The 23,465-nt window shown below is 40.1% G+C and overlaps 1 protein-coding gene and 3 long non-coding RNA genes across 4 annotated transcripts; 1 reads left to right on the top strand and 3 right to left on the bottom strand.

Annotated features, from left to right (window-relative positions):
* The first annotated feature begins 4,614 nt into the window (after positions 1-4,614).
* Positions 4,615-4,908, top strand: LOC121053166. The gene is made up of 2 exons (XR_005810944.1): positions 4,615-4,769; positions 4,840-4,908. It is a non-coding gene; the product is annotated as an uncharacterized LOC121053166 (long non-coding RNA).
* Positions 4,909-7,609: 2,701 nt separating this feature from the next.
* LOC112204012 (uncharacterized protein Mb2253c-like) lies at positions 7,610-8,161 on the bottom strand. Its single transcript, XM_024344899.1, has one exon. It carries the CDS (start codon positions 8,159-8,161, stop codon positions 7,610-7,612), a length of 552 nt encoding a protein of 183 aa, XP_024200667.1.
* Positions 8,162-16,410: 8,249 nt separating this feature from the next.
* LOC121048987 lies at positions 16,411-17,690 on the bottom strand. The gene is made up of 3 exons (XR_005799083.1): positions 17,259-17,690; positions 16,896-17,116; positions 16,411-16,780 (listed from the first exon to the last, which is right to left on the bottom strand). It is a non-coding gene; the product is annotated as an uncharacterized LOC121048987 (long non-coding RNA).
* Positions 17,691-18,891: 1,201 nt separating this feature from the next.
* LOC121049318 lies at positions 18,892-20,682 on the bottom strand. Its single transcript, XR_005799536.1, has 3 exons — positions 20,541-20,682; positions 20,147-20,225; positions 18,892-19,177 (listed from the first exon to the last, which is right to left on the bottom strand). It is a non-coding gene; the product is annotated as an uncharacterized LOC121049318 (long non-coding RNA).
* Between the last annotated feature and the right edge of the window lie 2,783 nt (positions 20,683-23,465).

The raw sequence follows: 23,465 nt of genomic DNA, 5'->3' as shown, positions 1-23,465 counted from the left end.
GCCGAAAACGCGGCCAACTTGTGCTACTTTTGTTAAAGGCCATCTGGCAAGGCAAGAAAATCCAAACTTTTCAACCGAGTTATGCCAAGCTAGTAAACTTAACCAAACCACCCGTAACTAAAGGACTCGGCCGAGACATCTGGATTTGAAATTTGAGCTGAGATGTCCAAATGGCAATTTCGGCCGAGACACCCAAGTTGCAAATTCGGCCGAAACACCCCAATTGCAAATAAGGCCGAGACCACCATCCTTGGCCAACGTATCTAAACTTCAAAACTTAGTTGAATTGACTAAGTCTTGTTTCGGTGGAGTGTCAGAGTCCTTACAATTGTAGTTAATATATATATATATATATATGTATATGTATGCACACACACACACACATATATATATAAATATAAACATTTTATCATCCCCAGATTATATATTATTCTATTATATACTATATACATATGTATTATATATATATATATATATATATATATATACAGATCCTATCCAGAGCGAGGCATCGCTTTGAAATTTCAGAGCGAGGTTAGGGTTTAGGGTCACTTTTCGGTCGCATATCCACATCTCAACCGTTCAGTTTCTAGGTACTAATGTATAGATCATCTCTGCAAAATTTCAGCCAAATTGATGGTCGTTAAGGCATTGATAACTACCTTAAAGCTAGTACGGTTCAGGTTGGACAGATTCAGTTCGTCCATTGGTTTAAGCGAGTTAGATACCTTAAAGACCATTAATTTCGTTGAAATTTTGCAGAGATGATCTATACATTAGTACCTAAAAACTAAACGGTTGAGATGTGGATATGCGACCGAAAATTGACCCTAAATCCTAACCTCGCTCTGAAATTTCAAAGCGATGCCTCACTCTGGATAAGATCTGTATATATATATATATATATATATATATATATATATATATATATATATGGGGCATGATTGGATAACATAGGCCAGCCGTCCCAGAATAACTTCACTCCTTTCGAGCATACTTCTATCTTTCAAGTTCAGATCTTTCTAAGCACCCTTAAAATTCAAAATTCCCTCACCACACAGAGCAGACAAACAATTCATGTCTCGACTGAAGGATCCATGAACCTGATCTAGGCAATCCAATAAGCCCAGACGAGTTTTCTTCTTGCGGTCCGTCTATTTTATGAACGAACTGTACGCTGGTGGTCTTGGTAGTGGTTCATGGTCTGGTTTCAGGCATGCTACAAGGTGGGTTACGGTCGGGGCAGGGCTCCGGTTTAGCTTCAAATTATTCACAATTCCCCCTTCTCCTGAGGTAAGCGGCTTTTATCACTTCTTGATTTTGCGAATATGCTCACTGGGGACTTGAATTTACGGCAACAAGCTCTTTGCTCCTTTCCCATTTTTCTGCATATTTTCTTACTTTTGAACATCATGTTTACCTGCTATCTAAATTTAAAGATTTGAAGAGTCCAACCTTTAACCAGTGTTGATAGCTACATGTGAACTTCTCCAAATTAAGAATGATGTGTAATACTTGCAATGAATTGTGCTTCTGCTTGCATTTGATGAGTAATTAGCCCTGAGATTCACATATCTTGTCTTGGAATTTTAAACCCCAGATTATGGTTCATTTTGCTGGCGACTTCAAAACTTAGAATACTTTCTATCGTGCTCTTACAGAGGACTGATTGCTGTGTTGCCATATCACTGAAGGTGCAGCCTTTAATTGAATTTACCAATTACCACTTGCCATTGTTGCATTGCTTATGTCCTTTTTGTTGACAATAAACAACGGGTACCCACCAGATTAGCGTTTACTGATGATAGGAAGAGAAGCGTAAATCCTTGAATCCCAACTCAAATTGACTGGCCAATGGTCTTGTGTCCAAAAGAGTAAACTCAATTTGAATTTTGAACAAACTGCAGATTTTGGTCTCTGTGTCAACATAGAGCGAAATTTGTCATGCACTGATTGTGATGATTTTTTTTTTTTTTTTTAGAACAGGTCCGGGGAAGTCTTTTGGTCACAAAACGAAGTGTCCTATGGCTGATGATGCTTCAGAACATGAGGCCGGGTCAGAGGGTAGTGATGCAATAAAAATAAAATCGGCCGAATTTGCAACCAAGTTTATGAAGGCTTTTGATGCTTCCAAAGACACACTTCAGAGACCCGTGGTTTGTCGGTTGACGAAAAATAAAGAGCCGCAAGGAGAATGTATACTAGGGCCGCATTACGGTGCGGGCATGCCATCGGCCGTCAAAGAGGTTCTAGAAAGTTCGTTAGTTGATACATCTTGTCTCACACACGGAGCTAGTTGGTCCACATGGAGTATTGAATTGAAGCTTCCTCAAATTTGGCCTAAACTGACGCCTGAGTGGACGAAATGGGTGCCAAGGATGGAGCATTTCTTTGGCCAAGATTGGAAAAAATATGGAATATATGATAGCATAAAGATGACTGAACAAGAGATTCAAATGGACCGGCCTCTTCTTGCAGCTAGTTTATGCTTCTGGTCATCTGCCACCAACACCATCAACCTGCCTCTTGGCCCAATGACCCCTACCTTGTTAGACATGGCTGCAATATTTGGGTTTCGGCCAAATGGTGTAGCGGTTTGTACCACTGCCAAATTTCTGACTTCCTTCCACACTAGCTTGAAGCCCCAAGCGGTCAAAAATGACAAGAAGGCTACAGATGAGGCAGATGCTAAGGCAAAACAATTACTCAACTATAGCACCTTCTATGCCACACATGCAGTTGATGAAGAGGTGACAGAAAATAGGAGACAACCCCCCAAGCAACATGAGCATGCAGCTTTCCTCCTCTACTGGCTTTGTAAGTTTGTATTTTGCGCCAAATCCAATAAGTGCACTTTAGAGTTTGCTGGTATTGCAGAAGCACTAAGTGCGGGTATGCCCCTAGCTCTTGGACCATTTGTTCTAGCTCGCCTCTATCGTACTCTGCGCAATGTGGTGGTTGATAATATGAATTTGGACATTGGAGGACCATTATGGATGTTCCAGGTGTGGGTACAAATCTATTTCCATTAGCTTTGGCCACCATGCCCTCCATTTGCCCCTACCATGACGCTTGGTCGTCAGATTATCCCCCTTGGCATTCATTCACATTCGGCCGCGGAATGCTTTGGTTTCTTCTCTTCAAAGAAAGGCATGTCCAAGGATGAGTTTGCCATATGTTACAGCCGAGATCACCCTTCTTGTCTTGCGATTGACATATCAACACTATGGGAGAAGAAATTAGACTTGGATGTGATTCTATCTTGGGGAAGTATTCTGATTCCTCAGGACTTGAACTACGGCCTCAAAGGTACAGTGGGTCGGTATGGTGTTGAGGTTTATCTTCCCAATTTCGTTGCACGTCAGCTTGGCTTCATACAGAGTTGTCTGGCCTTATTCTTGATGTCAAGAAACCACTTCTCGTCATGGAGAGATGGGTTCACATGAACTTCTCAGTGTTCGGCTGTTGGTAACTACTATGAGGAGCAATTTGGCAAGTTTGAGAGGTCCGGCCTAAAGCCTCGTTGTCTTGATCATAGAGCCACCCCATACTTCCAAGCTTGGTGGTCGACTTTTATCATGAAAAATCTTGGAAAGGACTTGGCTGGGACCCAACGTGCTGCATTACAAGGACTTCCGAACTTGCTAGGCCCCAAGGAAGGTAAGTTATTTTGGCTTATTGTTCTATCTTGAACCAACTTTTCCTTATATTGATCTCTTACCTCTTTGATCCAGGTAATGGTAAGAAGAAAGCATCTGATGGCAAGTCAAAATCAACCAAAGGATCCTCTAAACAAGGTAATCTTCAAACCAATCTTTCCGATTTCTGTTTACATATTTTCCTTCTAATGTGTTGCAACTCTTCAGGACAAACATCGAAGAAACATGGCTCAACATTGGGGTATACTCGAAACGCCAAGAAAACAAAGAAATCATCCTATGTGGTGGAGAATTCGGTCACAAACCCGACGGACACTATGGTTAGCGAGGACATATTTTTTGAGGCTAATATGGATGATGGCCACGATGCTTTGGCTGAAAACCAAAATACGTCTGAAATTGAGGATATGGCCGAAACTGGTGACGCCTCGATTATAAGCGCGGACTCGGCTGATAGCGAAGGTTTTTCGGAAGAAGCTCAATCAGAAAGCGGCGATCAAGAGGTAAGTTCCTAATCTAGAGTTGTGTGCTTCTCTCTCAACTTGGTTATACGATTCGTGCTTTGGCTAAGAACCTTCCCTTTATTTTGATAAAGAGATGGCCGCATTTATCACTCTTTGCCCCCACTTGAAAACTCCATGATTGAGATTGACATGGACGTAAGCCTCCCCTACTCCTTTCTTGGATTTCATTTCTTGCTTGTCTGAGATTATTGACTTCTTTCATTTCACAGGACTTGGGTGAGAACCAACTTCACAACACATCGAGCATCGGCCAACAGCTTGCCATATCAAACAACTTTTCCAAGGATGTTGAAGACACCGATGCACGTGGTTGAGAAACACTACTTATCCATCAGACATTGGTTTAGGTAAAATATTTCATCCCGCCTTGGTGTTTAATTTTCCAAAATCATATACGAAACAACTTGAAACGTTGTTATCTGTGTAGGTGGGAGAATCTCGAAGCAGTACAACCCTAGAATTGGCTGTTCTCAACCAAACTGAACCACATCCCCCTATGTTCGGAACACTTACCTCTCCTCCTAATGACGGGATGTGTCAAAGTGAGCAAGCTATCATTTGCGCTCCATCTTCGGCCGAGCTTGTGGTGAGTGCCCTGGTAACTTCAAGTCTGGTTTGCCTTTAACTAAATTAATTCAGTTCCAATTTTTTCTTAGGATCATACAGCGGGTGATCTTGGTTTGGACCTACTTTAATTCCTAAATACTCTAGACAACACCACGAGTCCCGAAGAGGAAAAACTTAAAACAGCTGAAACCAAAAAGGCACTTGAGACGGTCAGACAGTTTTTGGGTTGTGATGTGAGAATAGTGACCGAGGCTAGTTTTCTCTCTTTCAAAGAGGCGGTTGAAGTACTTATTTTAGCCAAACATTTCTGTCAGGTAGAGGCTTATGAAGTTCATGCTCATTTGGCTATTGTAAATTTTAGTCTCTCTCCTTGTCTAGAAGCCCAAAAAGAGTTTGAAGCCGGTGAGAAGCTGAAAAGTGAGTACGATGGCATTCGCCAATCCACCGATCTTGGCCAACTCCAGAAGTTGAAGACTTCTTTGGACGAGAGAAGGCAAAAAGTGCTTGATTTGAGGAAGCAGCTGGCCAAAGCTGAAAAGCAAGTCAAAGTCACTTCGGCCGCCATCCGAACCATTGTTCCCTAATAAGATCTCACCAAGTATAGCTTGATTCTGTCATTGGTCAAGTCGTATAACAAGAAGAGGGGCATCTTGAAGCGAAAGGTCGACCAAGGTATGCAAGACTTAGAAGATGTTAAAGAAGCTCTTCGGTCACTCTTGCCCACTGATTAGTTACTCTATGATGTGATATTCATCTCGGCTTATATTTTGTACATGGCCTAGGCTCGTAACTCAGCCAGTTGACACGTTTTTTGTAGAGTTTGGCAGACCTTCTTTGTATGACTCAAACGCTAATTTTGTGTATGTGACCATTGATCACCCGGCCGCTATTTTGTCAATTGACTCGGCCTCTTTTGACTTCATATATTTCGGCCACCTAAGTCTTTTTGCTTGTCATGCACTTTAATTTTGAGCTCGACCAAATCAACATCTTGAACTCAGCTGAAACTCTTGTTCACTTTGGCCGAGATTAGCCTCACTTCGGCCAAGATTACCTCAGTCGTCTCAGCCAACATTACTTGACTTCGGCCAACACAATTATGGTTGGTTCGGCCGATACCTCAACATTTTAACTTTGGCTAACGAAAAACTCAACATTTTAGTCAACCAAATCAACAACTCGAGCTTGGCTGAAACTCTTGTTCACTTCAGCAGAGATTACCTTGCTTCGGCTGAGATTACCTCAGTCGTCTCGGCCAACACTTCTTGTTTAACTCGGCCAAAATAATTACTTGACTTCAGCCAACACAATTATGGTTGGTTCGGCCGATACCTCTTATTTAGCTTTGGCCAACGAAAGTAAAGGTAAATTTCAACAAATATGAGTAAAGGGATGTAAAAAGACACTAAAATGTTGTTCATATAAAAACATCAAAATAACAAAGGCGGCCAATTTTACAAACCCAAATACTCGGCCGATGTTCTATAGATAGTACATTACGATTCTTGCTCCCTTATCTCCCATGTCGTGGGGTAATATTTCTTAAGAAATTGCCTGTTGATAGGCATTGCATGCAGCTCTCCATCTTGATCCCTAAGTTTATATGCACATTTTCCTAGCACTTGATCGATGATAAACGGGCCTTCCCACCTTGGCGACCATTTTCCGAAACGTCTATCATTAGTTCTGATAGGCAAAACGGCTTTCCAAACTAAATCTTCCTCGACAAATGATTTAGATTTAACTCGCTTGTTGTATGCACGAGCCACAACCTTTTTCTGTGCTTCCATTCGGTTGTAAGCGTCCATTCACTCTTGGTCAAGTTCTTCAAGTTCCTGAATCACTGCCTGAGTGTAGTCGTCAGCCACCATTTCATTTTGAGCAGCGAATCTAAGTGATTTCAGTTTCACTTCGACAGGTAACATAGCATTGTGGCCATACGTTAGTGCAAAAGGCGTTGTTCCTGTGGCTGTACGTTTGGACGCCCGAAAAGCCCACAATGTCTCGGATAGCAGATTGTGCCAATCTCTAGGATTCTCTTGAACCATCTTCTTGAGTATATTTATAATGCCTTTATTACTGGCTTCGGCCTGACCATTTGCTTGGGCATAGTAAGGTGTCGAGTGAGTTAACTTGATATCCAGACTATCTGTGAGTTCATGCATTGCCTCGGCTATGAAAACCGAACCCCTTTCGGGTATCCTAAACCTGTGTACAATGTTTTCCTCCACAAACTTGATCACTGTCTGACTTGAAATAGTAATGTATGGTTTGGCCTCTACCCATTTAGTGAAATAATCAGTGGCAACCAAAATCCATACGTGTTGTTTTGATGATGGTGGTCTAATACTCCCTATAATGTCCATGGCCCAACCTCGAAATGGCCATGGCTTAACAATTGGATGGAGGACGTCGGCCGGAACCCTTTGCAGTTTGCACAGGTGCATGAATTTGACATTTCTTGCAGCTCTTTGCGAATTCAATGCAATCCTTTAGAATTGTTGGCCAGTAGAAGCCATGTCTTCGAATTAACCACCTCATTTTGATTCCGGCCTGGTGTGCACCACATATCCCCTCATGGACATCTCTCATGACTTCCAAAGTCTCTTGCCCCCCTATACAAAGGAGTAGATCATCGGAGCTTTTGCGGTATACTGCTTCTTTGTATATAACGAAATGTCCAGCCAAGTACCGAGTCTTCCGATCATGATTACCTTGAGGATTTTTGTGGAACTTGATAATGGGGAGTCTCCAATCATCTGGCTTGACGTCGATAACAAAAACATCATCTGAGACTCATCTCTCTTCTAAAGCTGGGAGGGTACGTTTGGCAATCTTGATCACTCGGGAGTCGTCTCCTTAGGGGATCCATAACCCCGAGGCTAATTGGGCCATCTCATTGGCCTCCATGTTCTGTCCCCTTGGGAGGTGGGTGAAAGAGATCCGGTCGAACGTGTTGGTGAGCTGGTCGGCTAAAGCGTGATAGGGTAAAAGTTCCCAGCTTGTGCATTTGAACTCCTTATTCATTTGGTTAATGACCAGTTGAGAATCCCCGAACACCAGAACTCGCCGTGCTCCCAACTCTTGGAGAACCTCCAAACCAACAATAAGAGCCTCATATTCTGCCTGATTGTTTGTGCATGTAAAGTCTAATTGGAAGGCGAACTGGAACTTTTGTCCTTCAGGCGTTTCAACGACAACACCAGCTCCGGCTGAAAATTCAGTACTAGACCCATCAAAATACATGGTCCAGTGGTTATTGGTCATGGAAGCCAAATATATATTCCCAATATCAACCTCCTCGGCTTCTTCAAACTCATTCGAAGGGTGATGAGCAAGAAAATCGGCCAATGCTTGGCCCTTGACTGACTTTTGAGACACATATTGAAACTTGAACTCAGACAACGCCATGGTCCATTTTCCAATTCGGCCTCGTATGATGGGCTAAGTTAGCATGTATTTAACTAAATCGGTTTTGGATATGACTTGGACGAACGAGGGTAACATGTAGTGTCGAAGCCTGATTGCTGAAAAGAACAATGCAAGACAAAGCCTCTCAATAGGTGTATACCGAGTTTCCACATCAGTGAGGATCCGGCTCAAGTAATGCACAGCACATCCTTGCCATTGTCGTTGTCTTGCACCAATAGGCTTCCTATTGAGTTATCTGATGCCGATATGTATAACTTCAAAGGCCTCCCACGTACTGGGGGTACCAAGATGGGTGGGTTTGATAAGTATCGTTTGAGTTGGTCGAATGTTGCCTGGTGCTCTGTTCTCCAAACAAACTCATCTTCGGCCTTGGTTCTCAAAAGTGAAGAGAATGGTTGAATCTTGCCGGCCGAGTTAGAGATGAAGCGCCTGAGAAAATGTACTTTTCTCAGGAATGATTGTAGTTCCTTCTTCGTGCTAGGAGCAAGTGCATCCATAATTGCCTTGGCTTTATTTTTGTCAATTTCAATTCCCTTTTTATGAACTACGAAACCAAGGAACATACCAGTTGATACTCCAAAAAGCCAAAAAGACATTTGTCAGGATTCATTTTTAGTTTGTGAGCTCGCATCCGTACGAACGTCTGCCGAAGGTCGGCCAAATGATTTTGCACCTTGGCTGACTTTACCACAATGTCATCAATGTATACTTCAACTGTGTGGCCAATTAGGTCATGAAAGATCATATTCATGGCCCTTTGATAGGTTGCTCCGGCGTTTTTGAGTCCAAATGGCATAACGAGTCACTCAAATGTTCCTATTGTGCCTGGACATCTGAACGCCGTTTTGTGAACATCCTCCTCAGCTGTAAAAATTTGGTTGTATCCAGCGTGCCCGTCCATGAAAGAAAGAATTTCATGTTTGGCTACACCATCCACGAGCAAGTCGGCCACGGGTATTGGGTACTCATCCTTGGGTGTGGCCAAGTTTAGATTTTGAAAATCAACACATATGCGCATCTTGCCATTCTTTTTTCTTACTGGCACAATATTAGATAACCATTCAACATACCTGGCCGTTCGAATAAAACCGGCCTTTAATAAATGTTCCATTTCTTCTTTAATTTCAGGCAAAACCTCGGCGGCACATCGCCGAGGAGGTTGCTTGGAAGGCTTACAATTGGATTGTATAGGCAACCTATGTTCTACTATATTTCTATCTGAACCTGGCATTTCATGGTAACTCCATGCAAAACAATCTTGAAACTCAGTCAGCAAAGCCTTCAAATCTTCCTTCATCTTGGGTGGCAGGAGTTTGCTGATCCGGACTATCTGAGGTTCCTTGGTGGTCCCTAAATTCAGGTCTTCTAGTAGGTCTTGAGTTTCACTAAAGTCTTCTTCCAACTCGGCTGGTGCAGGGCCTATGTCTTCTAGCTTCAGTTCATCCTCTGGTGCTCCTTCTGTGATAAATTCTAACAAATTCATGGCCGAATCATTCTGAAGAGAGTTTTCGGCCCAATGAGCCAACAGTTTCCTCATTGTTGATTCAATTGTGGCCGATAGTGTCTCATTCTCTTGGCCACTATCCATGGATTATGGGATCAAACAGGTCAGCCAATGCTGGCCGCTCCAAGTCCTCGTGGACTTTCTCGGCACCTAGGGCCAGTGCTCTTCGCATTGTTATCCTGGTAATTCGGCCAGTACCATCTGCCCTCTGAATTTTTGAGCACCCAATTTCTTCCTTGTAGTATCGGGAGTCAATTACATTGGCCGAAGCTTTCAATGGTTGAGAATCAGCTTCCACTACTTCCACAGTGTCCCCATTCCAGAATACCAAAACTTGATGCATGGATGAAAGGATGCACATACTCTGATGTATCCAATCTCTTCCTATAATAGCATTATAGCAAGGCTTGGAATCTATGACGAAGAAACCGGTCATCATGCTCTTGTTACCTACCGTGACTTCCAAAGGTAGAATTCCCTTGGTTTGCATCTTACCACCGGAGAAATCTCGGATGGCGATCTCGGAGGACAAAATATCTTTGTCAGTCTTTTTCAACTTCTCGGCAACCGAAAGAGGAATAACATTTACGGATGCTCCACCATCTACCAATACTCTTGATATTGGATATCCCTCAAAATGAGCCGTGATATACAATGGCTTGATGTGCTTGGACATAGCTGGTGTTGGCTTTGGAAAGTAGGCTTTGGCCAAGTCTTGGACTGGAGTTGGGCATTCACTTTCTTCTCGGACATCTCCCTCCATCCCGTCCGACTGTCCCGGCTGAACCTGAAACTCAAGCCGGAGCACATACACCATATCAATGGCGGTATCTTCTTTATCTTCAGTTCGAGCCGATCGTACGACCTCGACCTCATTTCCATTCCACAAAACAAGAAATTGATGTACTGAAGATGGGATACAAGTATTTTGGTGGATCCAATCACGACCCAGTATGGCGGTGCATGAGTTGTCGGTGGGGATGACAAAGAAACAAGTTGTTGAGTTTTTCTTTCCTACAGTTACCGTTAACAGCAATGCTCCTCTGACTTCAGCTTCTTCCTCTGTATAGTCGTAAATAGAAATATCAGTTGGAACAAAGCCATACCTGGCAGGGTGGAGTTGACGTATAATAGAGCAAGGAAGGATGTTGACAGCTGATCCTCCATCCACTAAAACCCTTGAAAATCGGTATCCACTTATATAAGCATCTATGAGGATGGGATCTTTGACTTGGGTCATGGACTCGCTCGGCCGAGAAAAATATACTCCGGTCGAATCCCTCTCTTTCTGCACCAGGCCGAAATAATTCTTAATTGTTGACCGTACGCTAATCATATTCACCATAAAGTCACTGATGCCCTGAGATGTTGGGACAGTAGCTTCGTTGGCCTCCCTGGCCGAAGGTTGTACACTTGTCTCATTCAAAGTGTTCATGGTGGTATCAACCTGTGGATTAGAGCTTAGGACATCAGGAACCTGATTAGCATCATCGTAGTCAACCTATTCCTCATAATCCCCTATGTCATCATAATCCCCCATATCCTCATCCAATAGGCCTTCATTGTCCTCCAATATGCCCTTATCACTCTGGCCATCCAAGTCATCCAAATGTTGGTCTTGCTTATCATTTGTATCAATGTCTTCTAACCATTTGGCCAAGTCTTGGTTTGCTTGAGCTTGCTGACAATTTTCTTCTTCTCGGACATGGTGGTCGAAACGTTTCATCAGCTCTCTTTCCTGAGTAGTCATCCGGTACATCTCGACCGCAGATTGGATCTTATGGAACCTCTTCAAATACTTCAGATCTCTATCTGAGATTGGAATTTCCTCATTACCAACTTTAAGCTCTATGCCTTCTTAGACAGCCTGGTAAGCAACCTTTAAACCAAGGCTAGAATCCAAGTCCAACAAAAGGGTTGCTGACTTTGGGCATTCAGCGATCATGTGTAACGTATCCATCTCCTTGTTTGTTGGTCCGTACAATGCAAGAGCAGAACTCTTTTAGTGATACTCCTTCATTCTCCTAAGTTCCTTAACTGAAAAAGGCGGGTTCAAGTCCTTGTACAGTTTTACGAAAGGCTCTTCATCACCATTTGACTCAGAAATTTCTTCTTCCTCTTCACCCGATGCCGGTGTACCTGATGAAGACTTGGGTGAACTTGGGGCGTGAAGAATGTCCCATCTTTCTCTATCCATCTTCTCCATGCGTTCCTCAAATATGAATGCAAGTCTTTGTTCCTCAATTGTTAGGCCGAACAATTCTTCGGCCGAGTGCACACTAAAGTATTCTCTCAAATACTGTAAGTCGTCTTTCAAAATGGGAAGAGAATTATAATCAACCTTTATTTCCTGATCTTCCAAATAAGCTTGATACCTGACTCTCACTCCGCTTCTCACATTAGGCGCCCAGAGTTCTTCGCATCTATTGCAATCCCTACGCACTAAGTTAAAAAGCTTGTTTTCCTCCTTAGTCAAACCATACCAATCGATGGCTGAATGCAAAAGATGATAGTTTCGCATAGTTATGAGTCCTTCGGCCGTAAAGGGTGGATTCCGACTCCTATCCACTACAACCAATGGTTTTGGGCGAAGGGCCTCTTTGAAGTGAACCTTCAATACCCCTTTTCTGCTTGAGTCGATTTGCATGTCTTCAGTATCCCGAGTGGATTTATCCATAGGAGGATCAGTGCTCTTTTTCACGTATGTTCTAAACCTTCTCAGTGCCGTTTCATATCTAGACCTTTTAACGGGTCGCGGAGGTGAAGTTCTGGTTGTCTCGCTCAGTCGGGCTTTCTTAGCCTCGGCTACTTGCCTTTGCTGTCTTCTCAATTGTGTTTTCGTCATGGGGGCAATTGGCTTGTCCCTTGAAACAGGGTCGTACCAACGGTTATCAGAAACCAAAGGAGGCTTGAAAGTCCTTAGTGGCCGGGGGTTTCCATCACGGTCATAGCTATCACGGCTACAACCCTAGTCTCTATGTCCCTCTCGTTTCGGCCGTAATATTCTTCATCATAAAATAGCCGATCAAAGTTTAGGCGCCGCCTAACTGGCTCCCTTTCTGAGAATCTTCCGTCCGGTTTATCAAGACGATGAAACACACCCTTCGAACTTCCCTTTGGACTGTGCGGACCATACTTGTCCGATGCATCTAGGGTCAATGGTCGCTTTGTGGTAACCTGAGACCTGAATCTCTGTTTGTCAGCCTCGGCCTTACCTACTTCGGCCGAGATAATTCCGTTGCCCCGAGGTTCTACTCTGGAATGCACCTTTTCAGGCGTATTCCCTATTTTGGTTCCTGTTGGTGCACTCTCGGCTTTCTGAGCCGAATTAGAAGTTTTAAAACCCCTGTTACCAACCTGCTCTGGCCTCTGGAGTTTTAAAACCCCTTTCAAGCATGACTTTTTCCTGGCACCGAGTGCATAAAATAGCTACTTTTGGTGGCTCAAGCTTGATACTCCCAATAGTAAGTCCTTCGGCCGTTGGCTGGACCGATGATTGGAGCTTACCAGTAATCTTGCTATCATCTACCATTTTTCTTGGAGCATCCCTATCCTTGGGGACTTTGACATACACCATGTTCACTTGAGCTTCAGGAAATGGGTTGGTGTCAACCTTCATTGCTGGCTTACTTTCAGGGAACTTGAGAGTTCCTGCGTCAATGAGATCCTGTATCATATCACGAAAAATAACACAATTGTTAGTTGCATGCTTCCATGAATTATGATACTTGCAAAAAGTCTTCCCCTTGATTTCTTCGGCCTTGGGGAGTATATGGCCGAAAGAAAGTTGAATCATCTTCTCGGCCAAGAGTTGATCAAAGATCAAATCGGCCTTACCTATATTGAAAGTGTAAGTGCGTGCATTAGTTTTTGTTGTGCTTGTGCTTTGGGCTGGTGGTGGTTTGGTTTGTTTTGGGTCAACCCGTTCCAAAGCTTTGCACACACGGGGTTGCTTAATCACCATTTCGGCCAAATCCACTTCAATCGAGTCCTCGTTTAAATCCACTCCAAACTTGTCGACCGCATTAACGGCCTGATTCTTGTAATACGTACCCTTTGATGCTGCCCCCTTTTGAGCTTCTTCCCTCAAGATGGCATCATACCGATCGATTCTTGTCTCGAGGTCGAATAGATCATTGAAGGTAACACCCTCAAAATGTTCTCTGAATTTGAAGCTCAAACCAGCTACAGCCATATCTACGAACTCTGATTCAGGCAATCTTACTCAGCATCATGCTCTAGCTAGTTTGAAGTGGCTTAAGTATTCTTGTGCAGTCTCATGACTCATCTGCGACGTCTTGGCCAGGTCAGCCAACCTAATCTCTTGTTGCGCTCGATAATATTGGTCATGAAAAGCTCGTTCCATTTCCCTCCAATTATTCCTGAGTTGGGCGGGAGATTGATGAACCAAGTGAAGGTTGGTCCCATGAGGGAGTGGACGAATAGGCTTAGCTTGTTGTCGTCAGAGCTAGCCTCTCCGCACTGGGCTGTGAATCGGCCAATGTGTTCTACAGTGGATTGATATGCATCTCCAGAGAACAATGTGAATGAGGGAATGTGATATCCTGCTGGGTATGGGATGGTATCAATATATGCAGGATACAGTTTAGCATAACTTGGTCTCTCCACCCGTCTTGGTAAGACTCCCATAAGATCTTCAACTAAATTTTGAAACTCATTGAGCCGAACCGGTCAGTCTTGACCTCCTCCTTGATGATTGTTCTGCTGATGGTTTTGAGCCACATTATTGTTTACTTGGTTCAGCTGAGGGATGAATCCTTGGCTGAATTCCATTTCAGGTGGCATGCCATAAAGCGGATACGGCATCCTTGGTTGTTGTTGCAAACCTTGGCTGCTGTTGCAATCCTTGGCTGCTGTTGCATATTCATCTGGTTTGGAGCAGCTATGTTGACTTGGTTGGGTTGGATTTGAGCTTGCATGTTATGTTGATGTCCCACGATTTTGTGCGCTCCATTATTCCCGTTAGCCAACAATTGTTGGTAGATGAGGATCAGGGTGTTATTGAGATTTCCCATTTGGGTACTAGTGTTATTGTTGATGCTTGCTGCCAAGTCTCGACCCAAACCATCTACTGAGAGCCTCAACTCATGGACAGTCCTCCTAGACTTGTCAATCATCATTCGAGCTATCTGCTCGGCCGAATGGTTGAAATTTGGATAAATCCCCCATTGGTTTTGTCTAGACTGTGATAAGTTTTGATGCGAAAGAACCATTTGTCCGGAAGACATTCCAAATGGTGTCACAGACGTAGATTCGGTCTGAATGCTTGGTACGATCATGGCCATACTTGGCATTCCCATGGTTGAGGTATTGGTAGCCCCTAGGACGGCCTGGGTTGCGGCCGTAGTTCCATGAACAGTCGTGACCATAGACGTGACCGGGGTTGAGGTACGTGGTGGTGTCACACTACCTAACGTCCCTGATCCACTACTCATAGCTGAAGTTGTTCTTATATACTTTCGCTTCGGACACTCGGCCGAGGTATGGCTGACTTCATTGCACTTAAGACAAATATTTCTCCGGTATACTGAGTATGGATTAGAGTGCATCCAAAAATGACGCCTTAGTGTTTTGTGTGGGCGTGCCAAAAGATGTTTGCCTCAAAATCGTCTCGGCTCAAATTAGTAGCTGAGGGATTTGAAGTCCAATTGTCCTTCTTGATACGTAGGCGTGCCAACTCGCGGCCAATTGGCCAAGCGAGGTTTTGATAAGATTTGCGCTTGAACTAACTTCTTTAAAGTGACTGTGGGCCGAGGAAGGAACCATCTCAGCCGCTGGGTTCTCTTGCCTTTGTTGCAAGGACTTTCAGCGTCTTCACCGATGCTGCTTCTCTTTTTATTTTTTGATATAGGTTACAGAAAGTAAAGTGCGAAAAGTGAAAGAGCAAGAATCTAAATGCGAATTAATTAAATTGCATGAAATTTAAAGAGATTGAAGAGTAAATGCAGTAAAGATAAAGTGTGGAAGGTAAAGAAAGCGATAAAAATTAAAGTAGGCTAGAGAAAGAATGAAAAGATTGATATTGTAGAGAATTTGATGTGTTGATTTTGAGTTGTGTTGCTCATTGTAAGAGGCATTTACCTCTTACAATGAGCTAAATGCCTCCTATTTATACTATTACAAACATAACATTTAAGAAAGAAAATACAATTAGGCGTAATAAATTTCTTAATCGCACCATAATTGCATTCTTCTTTCTTGAACATGTAATATTCTCTCTAACGCCTTCAAACTCAATAAAGTCTCGGCATTAATTATTCCAAAGAATAATTATCGCCGTTATTTCATTCCCTTCTCATTCTTCTCCAAAAGTCAATATCTAATAAAATCTCATAAATATGAAATTTATTGAGATATAATCTGTAAAAGCACCATATTTTCCTCATCTATTGGCCAAATATTTTATGGGCCGATTTACCAAAATTGGGTACAAACAGCTGCAAAACTCTTCTCATCCCAAAAAATAAAAAAATGAAAACCCCTTCAATGACCTATCCAAATCAATAAAATCTCAATCTCAATCAAAACCAATTCCCTACTTTATATCCCAATAATCCTAAACCAAAGAATCCAATTCTTCACCTAACATAATTTCTCAAAATCAATTCCAGATCCCACTCAAATCCAACTCCAAAACTCCAGAACGAAGAACCATGCAGGAATGAAAAGAAACAAAAATCAAAAGGAAGAAAATAAAACAATAGATTTTCCAACTTATACATATACTTCTTGATAGCTAACCAATCAATTATTCTCACATCGAAAATCATACAATTGACAGGATTCAATGTGAAAATCGTACCTTGAAATTTCAATCAGATCATATCTAATTGCTGAAGGCTCTCCCTCTTCATCTTCTTTTCCTTCCTCTCTGCATCTTTGTTCGTCCCGTCAGCAAAACCCAGATCAAAACCTCCTCAATATCTCTGTCTCCTCTCGTTTCCTCTTTCCCTTCTTCCCTCTTCTGCAGTATTGAGAGTTCAGATATGAGAGAGAGTACTTCAGTAGCTGCCACATGAAGCGGACAATTGGAGGGACAATTCCGACCAAGCTATTCTTTGTGTCTGCAACTACTGTTGAAATGTTGTAAATGAATTCAGTTAATTTACAACTTCCTAGAAAAACAATGTATACTATAGTAATCAAAATGCTTCCATATAAAACAAACATGAACAATTTGAGTTTTACCTCCCAGTATGCATTACATTTTGCTTTATGGGTTTTTAGGTTTTAAATGGAAACCGGTGGCCTAGGCTCCGCATAGAGACCCAGCGCTGCCTCACCTTCTGCATAACCATCTGCTGTATTGCTTTTGTAATGTCGAAGATTAATAAAATCACAGACCTCATCTATAGGAGATGGAAGAGAAAGCACTTGGTTTTCGAACATGGCTTATCAGGTATAGATATCTCCATATCAGAATGAATTGGGGCCGCAAGTGAACCAAGTAAAGGAAATCAATAAATTTGCCACATAAGAATTACAATCATATCAGTCAATTACATTCCAAACTACAGATATCATCATTTCTCTGATCGCATATATACTCACCATAGTGGCTGCAGATCATCTTTCTTTAACTATATTTGCAGCATCAGATATTGATACAGCACACTAAGTGGGGGGAACAGATTGTGATCTTTGTTTTTCAAATCGTTGAAGAAGCTACTCAAGAGGGAGAACGAAGCGGTAGAGAGAGCAAGGAGAAAGGGGAAAATTGAGGCTGAACCTGATAATGGGTTTATATATCTAGGTGGAATGTAAACCTGAGATCTAAAGATTCCTTCTTTTAAGATTTGGTATATATCGAAGAGGGCTATTTGTGTTCCAAAGCTTGAAACCTTTAATGAACCTTTAATCCAAAAGGAAGCCACTTTCCATTACCAAGTTACCAACATTCAAACCCACATCAGGGCAGATATAATAAGTACCAAAATTAAGGAAAACAATCATCAACACCCAACTTAGACCTCCAATTGAAAACATCAAACTGGCTCAAAGACATCAAAGAATTTAGCTTTAAGAAATTAAACGAAAGAAATGATGCTCAACTTCTAACAAAAAAGAAATTGTATCATAACAAAAAAGCAATTCAAAAAAGTATGTAACTTTACCAGCAAAAGATTCTATAACAAAATTCTTCTCTAACTTCTTCCAAGCATTACTAAGTTTAACACCTGAAATGTAATCAAATGTGTTGGTCATTGAATTTCTATTTAAATTATAATAGGAATATTCAGAACCTTGCATTAGAGGTTTAAATGATTATTGAATTTCCAAGCATTCCTCTTCACCCATCCACAAACACAGCAGATAAAAATATTCAAAACTCCAAAACAAAAGCAGCACTTGGTCAATTCCCAATTGAATTGGGCATTTTATTTGTTCATATGATGGTCCATAACTCCATATTCCAGCTAAAGATGTCAATTCAAACATTAAATAACAAAGATATCTATTACACATATGAATTACTAAATATCAATCGCAAAATTAAAAGACAGAAAGAGACACGCTTAATAAAGTGGGCACTAATCAATTTAGAACAACGACATATGAAATATAAGAATACTTTCACCCAAAAAAAAAAAAAAAACCAAAAACAAAACAGAAGCAGTGAGAACATATAAACATGACACATATCAACCAACCAAATTCAATACCTTTCAATTGATAGAGTTCTGTCAACAAAGAAACTCTGGTCTGCAAATTGACTGCAACACGAATGTCGACCTATTTGCAAAGTTTGGAAACAGTTAGTTTGGAACCATGGTGATGCCGATTAAGCCCGAAATAAAGCAGAAGTAGACATGAAATAGAAAACTGAGACATAAGAATAATGCAAAACATGATTAGCATATTGCTATTCAATGTGAAGTCTTCAACAAGTCCATATTAAAGGACTTGTTAAACATTTATAAAATCTATACCATCAATACAAACCCTATTTCGAAAACCAAAAACAGACTGAGCTGGAGTACAAAATCAAAATTCAGCTCTAGTAAAGATAAACAAACATGGGTTGCTTCCCCTGAATGAAAATTTTCACAAAACATGGGTATTCATTACCAAAAGCTTAAATCTTCTCCTCCCTTTCCTCTTTTTTTCCCTTTACAAAAAAAAGAAGAAAGAATTTAGAAACTGTATTTATATTACAGATTGGAAATGTAGCAACGAACAAACATATAAGCCAATGAATAAAACAAACATTGCAAAGAGAAAGATAAATCAAACCAAGTCCAAAGTCAAAAGATTGAGAAGTAATTAAAGGAAAATGTAGTAACCATCAACCGTCACAGCCCCATAGATAGAAAAATTAACTGCTGGAAAATTTTACATGCCGTGAACAGTGAATTTGATTCAATATCTGCAGAATCTGGAATCTTCACCTCAGTCTTCCTAATACCACCATAATATACTTCAGGCTAGAAAAACAATTTTTCTTGACAATTCGATTTCCTACAGCAGACCTGCACAAATAGACAAATAAGAACAGCATCATCAAGACCATAAAGAGATGTTATAACAATTATCATTTGTTTATTGGCTCCAATCAAGATTGTTGAAATAAACATTGTGTTCTTAGGTAAGGACTACTGAAAACATATTCCTACACTTATTTCTACATTATGGGAGTTTTGTGTAGAAGTGGAATTGTTGAGTTAGAAAGCTGATATTTTAAATAACAAAATGCCCAAAATTTTGATGGTTCCAACTTCTAAATCAAAAAATACCACTTTTAGCTTCCCACTCTCAAAATAATATTGATTCTTCGGCTGAATGTCAAATAAGAAATCAGCGAAGTTTATGAACAAATTGAAAGATCTTCAAATGTTAAGTTCTAGACCAACATACAGCAAGGAACAACTTTCTAGAGTTAAAAAGACCTTAAGCATTTTTAGGGATTAATAATGATTATCAAAAGCTACTTAAGGTCTGATTGTATACCATTAGCTAATTCTAACATGACCAAATCAAAACCTTCATGTAGAGTACTGGTTTTGGTAAGAGCACAACAAGCCAACAATGTCAATAACATAGCAACAGTTCTCTTATCAACCTTAAACTCAAAAATATGAGAAAGATCAACATGACAAACAGATACTAAAGACCCTTTTGGCATTTGTATAAGAATTCAACTCTGATAGACTAATGCATCAAACAAATATTAAACCACTTGCACAACCCAATAACGCAGCCCTCGATCTTCCAACCAAAAAAAAGCCATTCCAAAACCGACTACCCCAACAGCCAATAATCAAATTCTTCTTTCTCTTCTCACATCAAAACTAAGATCAATATCATATATTTACTTTTATCCAAATAAGCCTAACTTTCAGTCCAACCAGATCATCAACGATAAAACAACAAAATACAAAATTAGTAATCAATCATTCAAACACCAGATTAAGAAGCAAGAAGAACTCAGCGACGATTACCTTTTATGGGTAGATGAATGATAACGCCCATCTCCTTTCCTCTACTCTTTACTCTTTCGCTCCCCTTTTCACCCTTCCTCTGCAAACACATACAAATACAGTTAAAAGTTAAAATATAGTTTGTTTTTCATTTTAGTAGCAACAATTAAAATTGGAAAAGACCTCTATCTTCATATCTGGAATTAATACATAAATCGGTCGTTTTTCAGTTCAAAAACACATAGAGTTCTTCCCTAGAGATCCCCAAGAAACAAAAGCTCAAAGCTACTAAAAGGCAAGCTACAAACACATTACTATACTCTCTGGAGAGTGAAATGTTTTGTATTGTAACAGATGCTCCTTATTCTCAAATGCTAGAACTTTACTTGCAAAAAACAAAAAAACTCAAACTTACCAGTCAGATTCTTCCTCACCTTCAATGATATTAATCACATTCCCTTTTTTTTTTCAGAGAAGAATTGGGAAAGACAGCAATCAACTTTGGTTGGAAAATTTTTCGAGATAGGAGACACATAGAGTAATTAAAATTGAGAAAAATGATGAAGATAAAGGAATCACTGGGTGTGAAGTAAAAGATTCATCACAGAATTTTATCCAAAGATGTCAACTTTATAAGAATTCTAGAAGAGTTGAACACTATCTGGAGGCTTCTCATTGAAACTAAATGCCATAATTTGTGGTGAAGAAAATAGTTAAAGCAAAGTTTAAAACAAATCAATTTTAGGCTTCTCCAAAAGTGTGAAACTGTCTTTGGAAAACTAAATATTAAAAAACTTGGAAAGCATATTACTTTTTCATTCAGCTTGTTTGGAGCTTTCTTGGTTTGTCACTATCAAGTAGTCATAATTTTGAATTGAGACACAGCATTGAATTGTCATAAATAGAGATTAGAAATTGAGAATTAGACCCTTTACAGAGGAAAAGCTCATTCTTTGAGAGAAAAATTCAATGCCAGCAAATAGTAATCACTCTCCAATCCATGAGAATTACAGGAGTTCTACATAAATAAAGCAAATGAGATGGATGATAGAGGTTGATTTAATTTGGAAATTCCTAATAAGTTGAACCTTTCACATTCAAAAAGTTGTATTTATGCATACTCATTATCAGTTATTTCTACCTTCCTTTCAACAAATTTTAAATTTGCCTTCATCCTAAAACCATATCTTTTCTTTTGAAGAGACCATTGTAAAAAGATGCAGAGAAATGAATTCATGGGAAACACAGATATGCGGACCATATAGCGCTTATTAAAGAGAACAAACAATTTAACAGAATGAGTATTTCTCAATCAATTTAAGATACAGAAAAGCTGATAGCACACCTCTGATGGCTCTCTGCATTTTGCTACTCCAACAACTTGTCACCCTTTGCTGCATTACACAAAATAACAAATTAGAACACTGAAAGCAAATTATTCCCATGAATATTTAACCAGCAACCTCAAACTCGTAAACATTAAGTGTTTTTCAAATCATAGACCTGGGAAAGATCATGTCATGTTTTCAGCATCCCAAAGATGCGTATTATGGCATTCAAGTCTTGAACCTTCAAACTTCCACCTAATCTGAGACTGTAAAATTAATTTGAGTTAGTCATATCTCTATATTCAGTTTCCAGACACAATTATGTTCTCCTCCCAAGTTTTCTTACACATAAAAACCAATAAACAAAACAAAAAGTCCACCTTTACTTCATTTTCAGTAATCAAATTTCAAATGAACCCAACCCAATATATAGTTCATTTTCATGCTTAATACCAGTTGTGCAGTGTGTGAATATATAGTTCCAAATGATACCAAATCCTATCAACATGCAATGTATATTCGTTCTCTTTGTCCCATTTTGGCCCTTGAAATTAGGCATGCTATCATGTGATCGGGTTTTTCAACCAAAAGCAAGTAAAATTACCTCATTCTCATTGCCTTAGACTGAAGTACAAACCGATCCTGGATAAATTGAGACCAGAAAGTTGAGAATCTTAGAGAATCGCAGCAATTGAGAAAATACAGTGAGTGTTATACTCCTAGTTCCCGGTTTCCATTGATAGATGTCATCTGATACAGGATTCATAAGATTGATATAAGTTGAAATCAAATGTAAATTAATACATAGGAAAATACTCCTCAGCTCCATTGTCTACTTCAGCCTATTGTGCACAATTAAACAATAACTAACATAAATAGACTTCAAAAATTAGACCAGTTAGAAATATTTGGCTTTTTGTCAATGCCTGCCACTTTTCAAGTTTCTTAGACAAATCTTTGATTATTTTTATACCATTGCTGTATGTCTTTCCCTCAGTATCTTTTTCTAAGTCCTTACTAATGCAAGAAAAAGTGAATAGCAATCTTTACTGCTGCTGTTGTTATGAATGTTGACAGTTTGTTACTGAAGCGAGTAGACACTGAACCCGAAACAAACACCAAAATTTACACGAAAATAAAGTTTAGATTCAGCTTAAAAAATAATAATGTTCATAAATATCAAAAAAATATTTCAAAACAAAAGGAAACACACTTTTTCAACGGTTTCACAACCATTTCCGCTCTCCCGACAAAATGCAATTTAGAACAATGACGTAGGCCAAAAAAAAAAATGATTTCTTTTATAATTTGTAACGCCATATCCATGTAAGGGACAGACAATACCATAGCATGAACTCAGGCGCATAATCCAAAAAAAAAGGAAAAAAAAAAAGGGGGGGGGGGGGGGGGGAAACTAAACCATCAAATAACAACATATATTTCACACAAACGACAGAACAGGATAAAAAAAAATGAAATAAGTAACAGACACAATCTAGAGATTAAAAACAACATTACAAAAACATAAAAGAGGAAAGAGAAAATGTCACCTAATAAAGAAATGCCAAAAGTGAGACTCAACTTCTATCAATAGTCCACACCTATAACAGCAGTAAATTAAAAACTTTATATATAGGTAGACAAACCTAATCAAAATCAAATGGAGAAAAATACCGAACAAAGCCATTTAAAAAGGGCACTACCTTCATTTCAAGGACTAATCAATTGCCTATTTCTATACGTTGGTTCAATCAATCAACAAACTTGCTGATAGTTTTCCTTAAGTTTGCTAAATTCAAATCCTCTCAGCACAACAGGAGCATTATTAAGCTCGGAAAGTAAAATAGATATTAATATCATGAAATGACTAACAATAGTTTAAAAATCCAATATATAAATTATTCACTTTGCAGCAGAAATTGAAAAACTTTACCCAATAACAGACATGAAGTCAAACCCGACGGTTATCGGCGAGATCTTCCCCTCTCTTCGATTCTTCTTTTCCTTCTTTT

Source organism: Rosa chinensis, chromosome 5 (assembly GCF_002994745.2).
Source record: "Rosa chinensis cultivar Old Blush chromosome 5, RchiOBHm-V2, whole genome shotgun sequence".
NCBI classification, from domain to species: Eukaryota; Viridiplantae; Streptophyta; class Magnoliopsida; order Rosales; family Rosaceae; genus Rosa; species Rosa chinensis.
This window is presented reverse-complemented; position numbering and strand designations above follow the sequence as displayed.

Bases quoted from the DNA above. Each gene is read 5' to 3' on its own strand.
- LOC112204012 (XM_024344899.1), bottom strand. From the start codon at position 8,161: ATGGCGTTGTCTGAGTTCAAGTTTCAATATGTGTCTCAAAAGTCAGTC.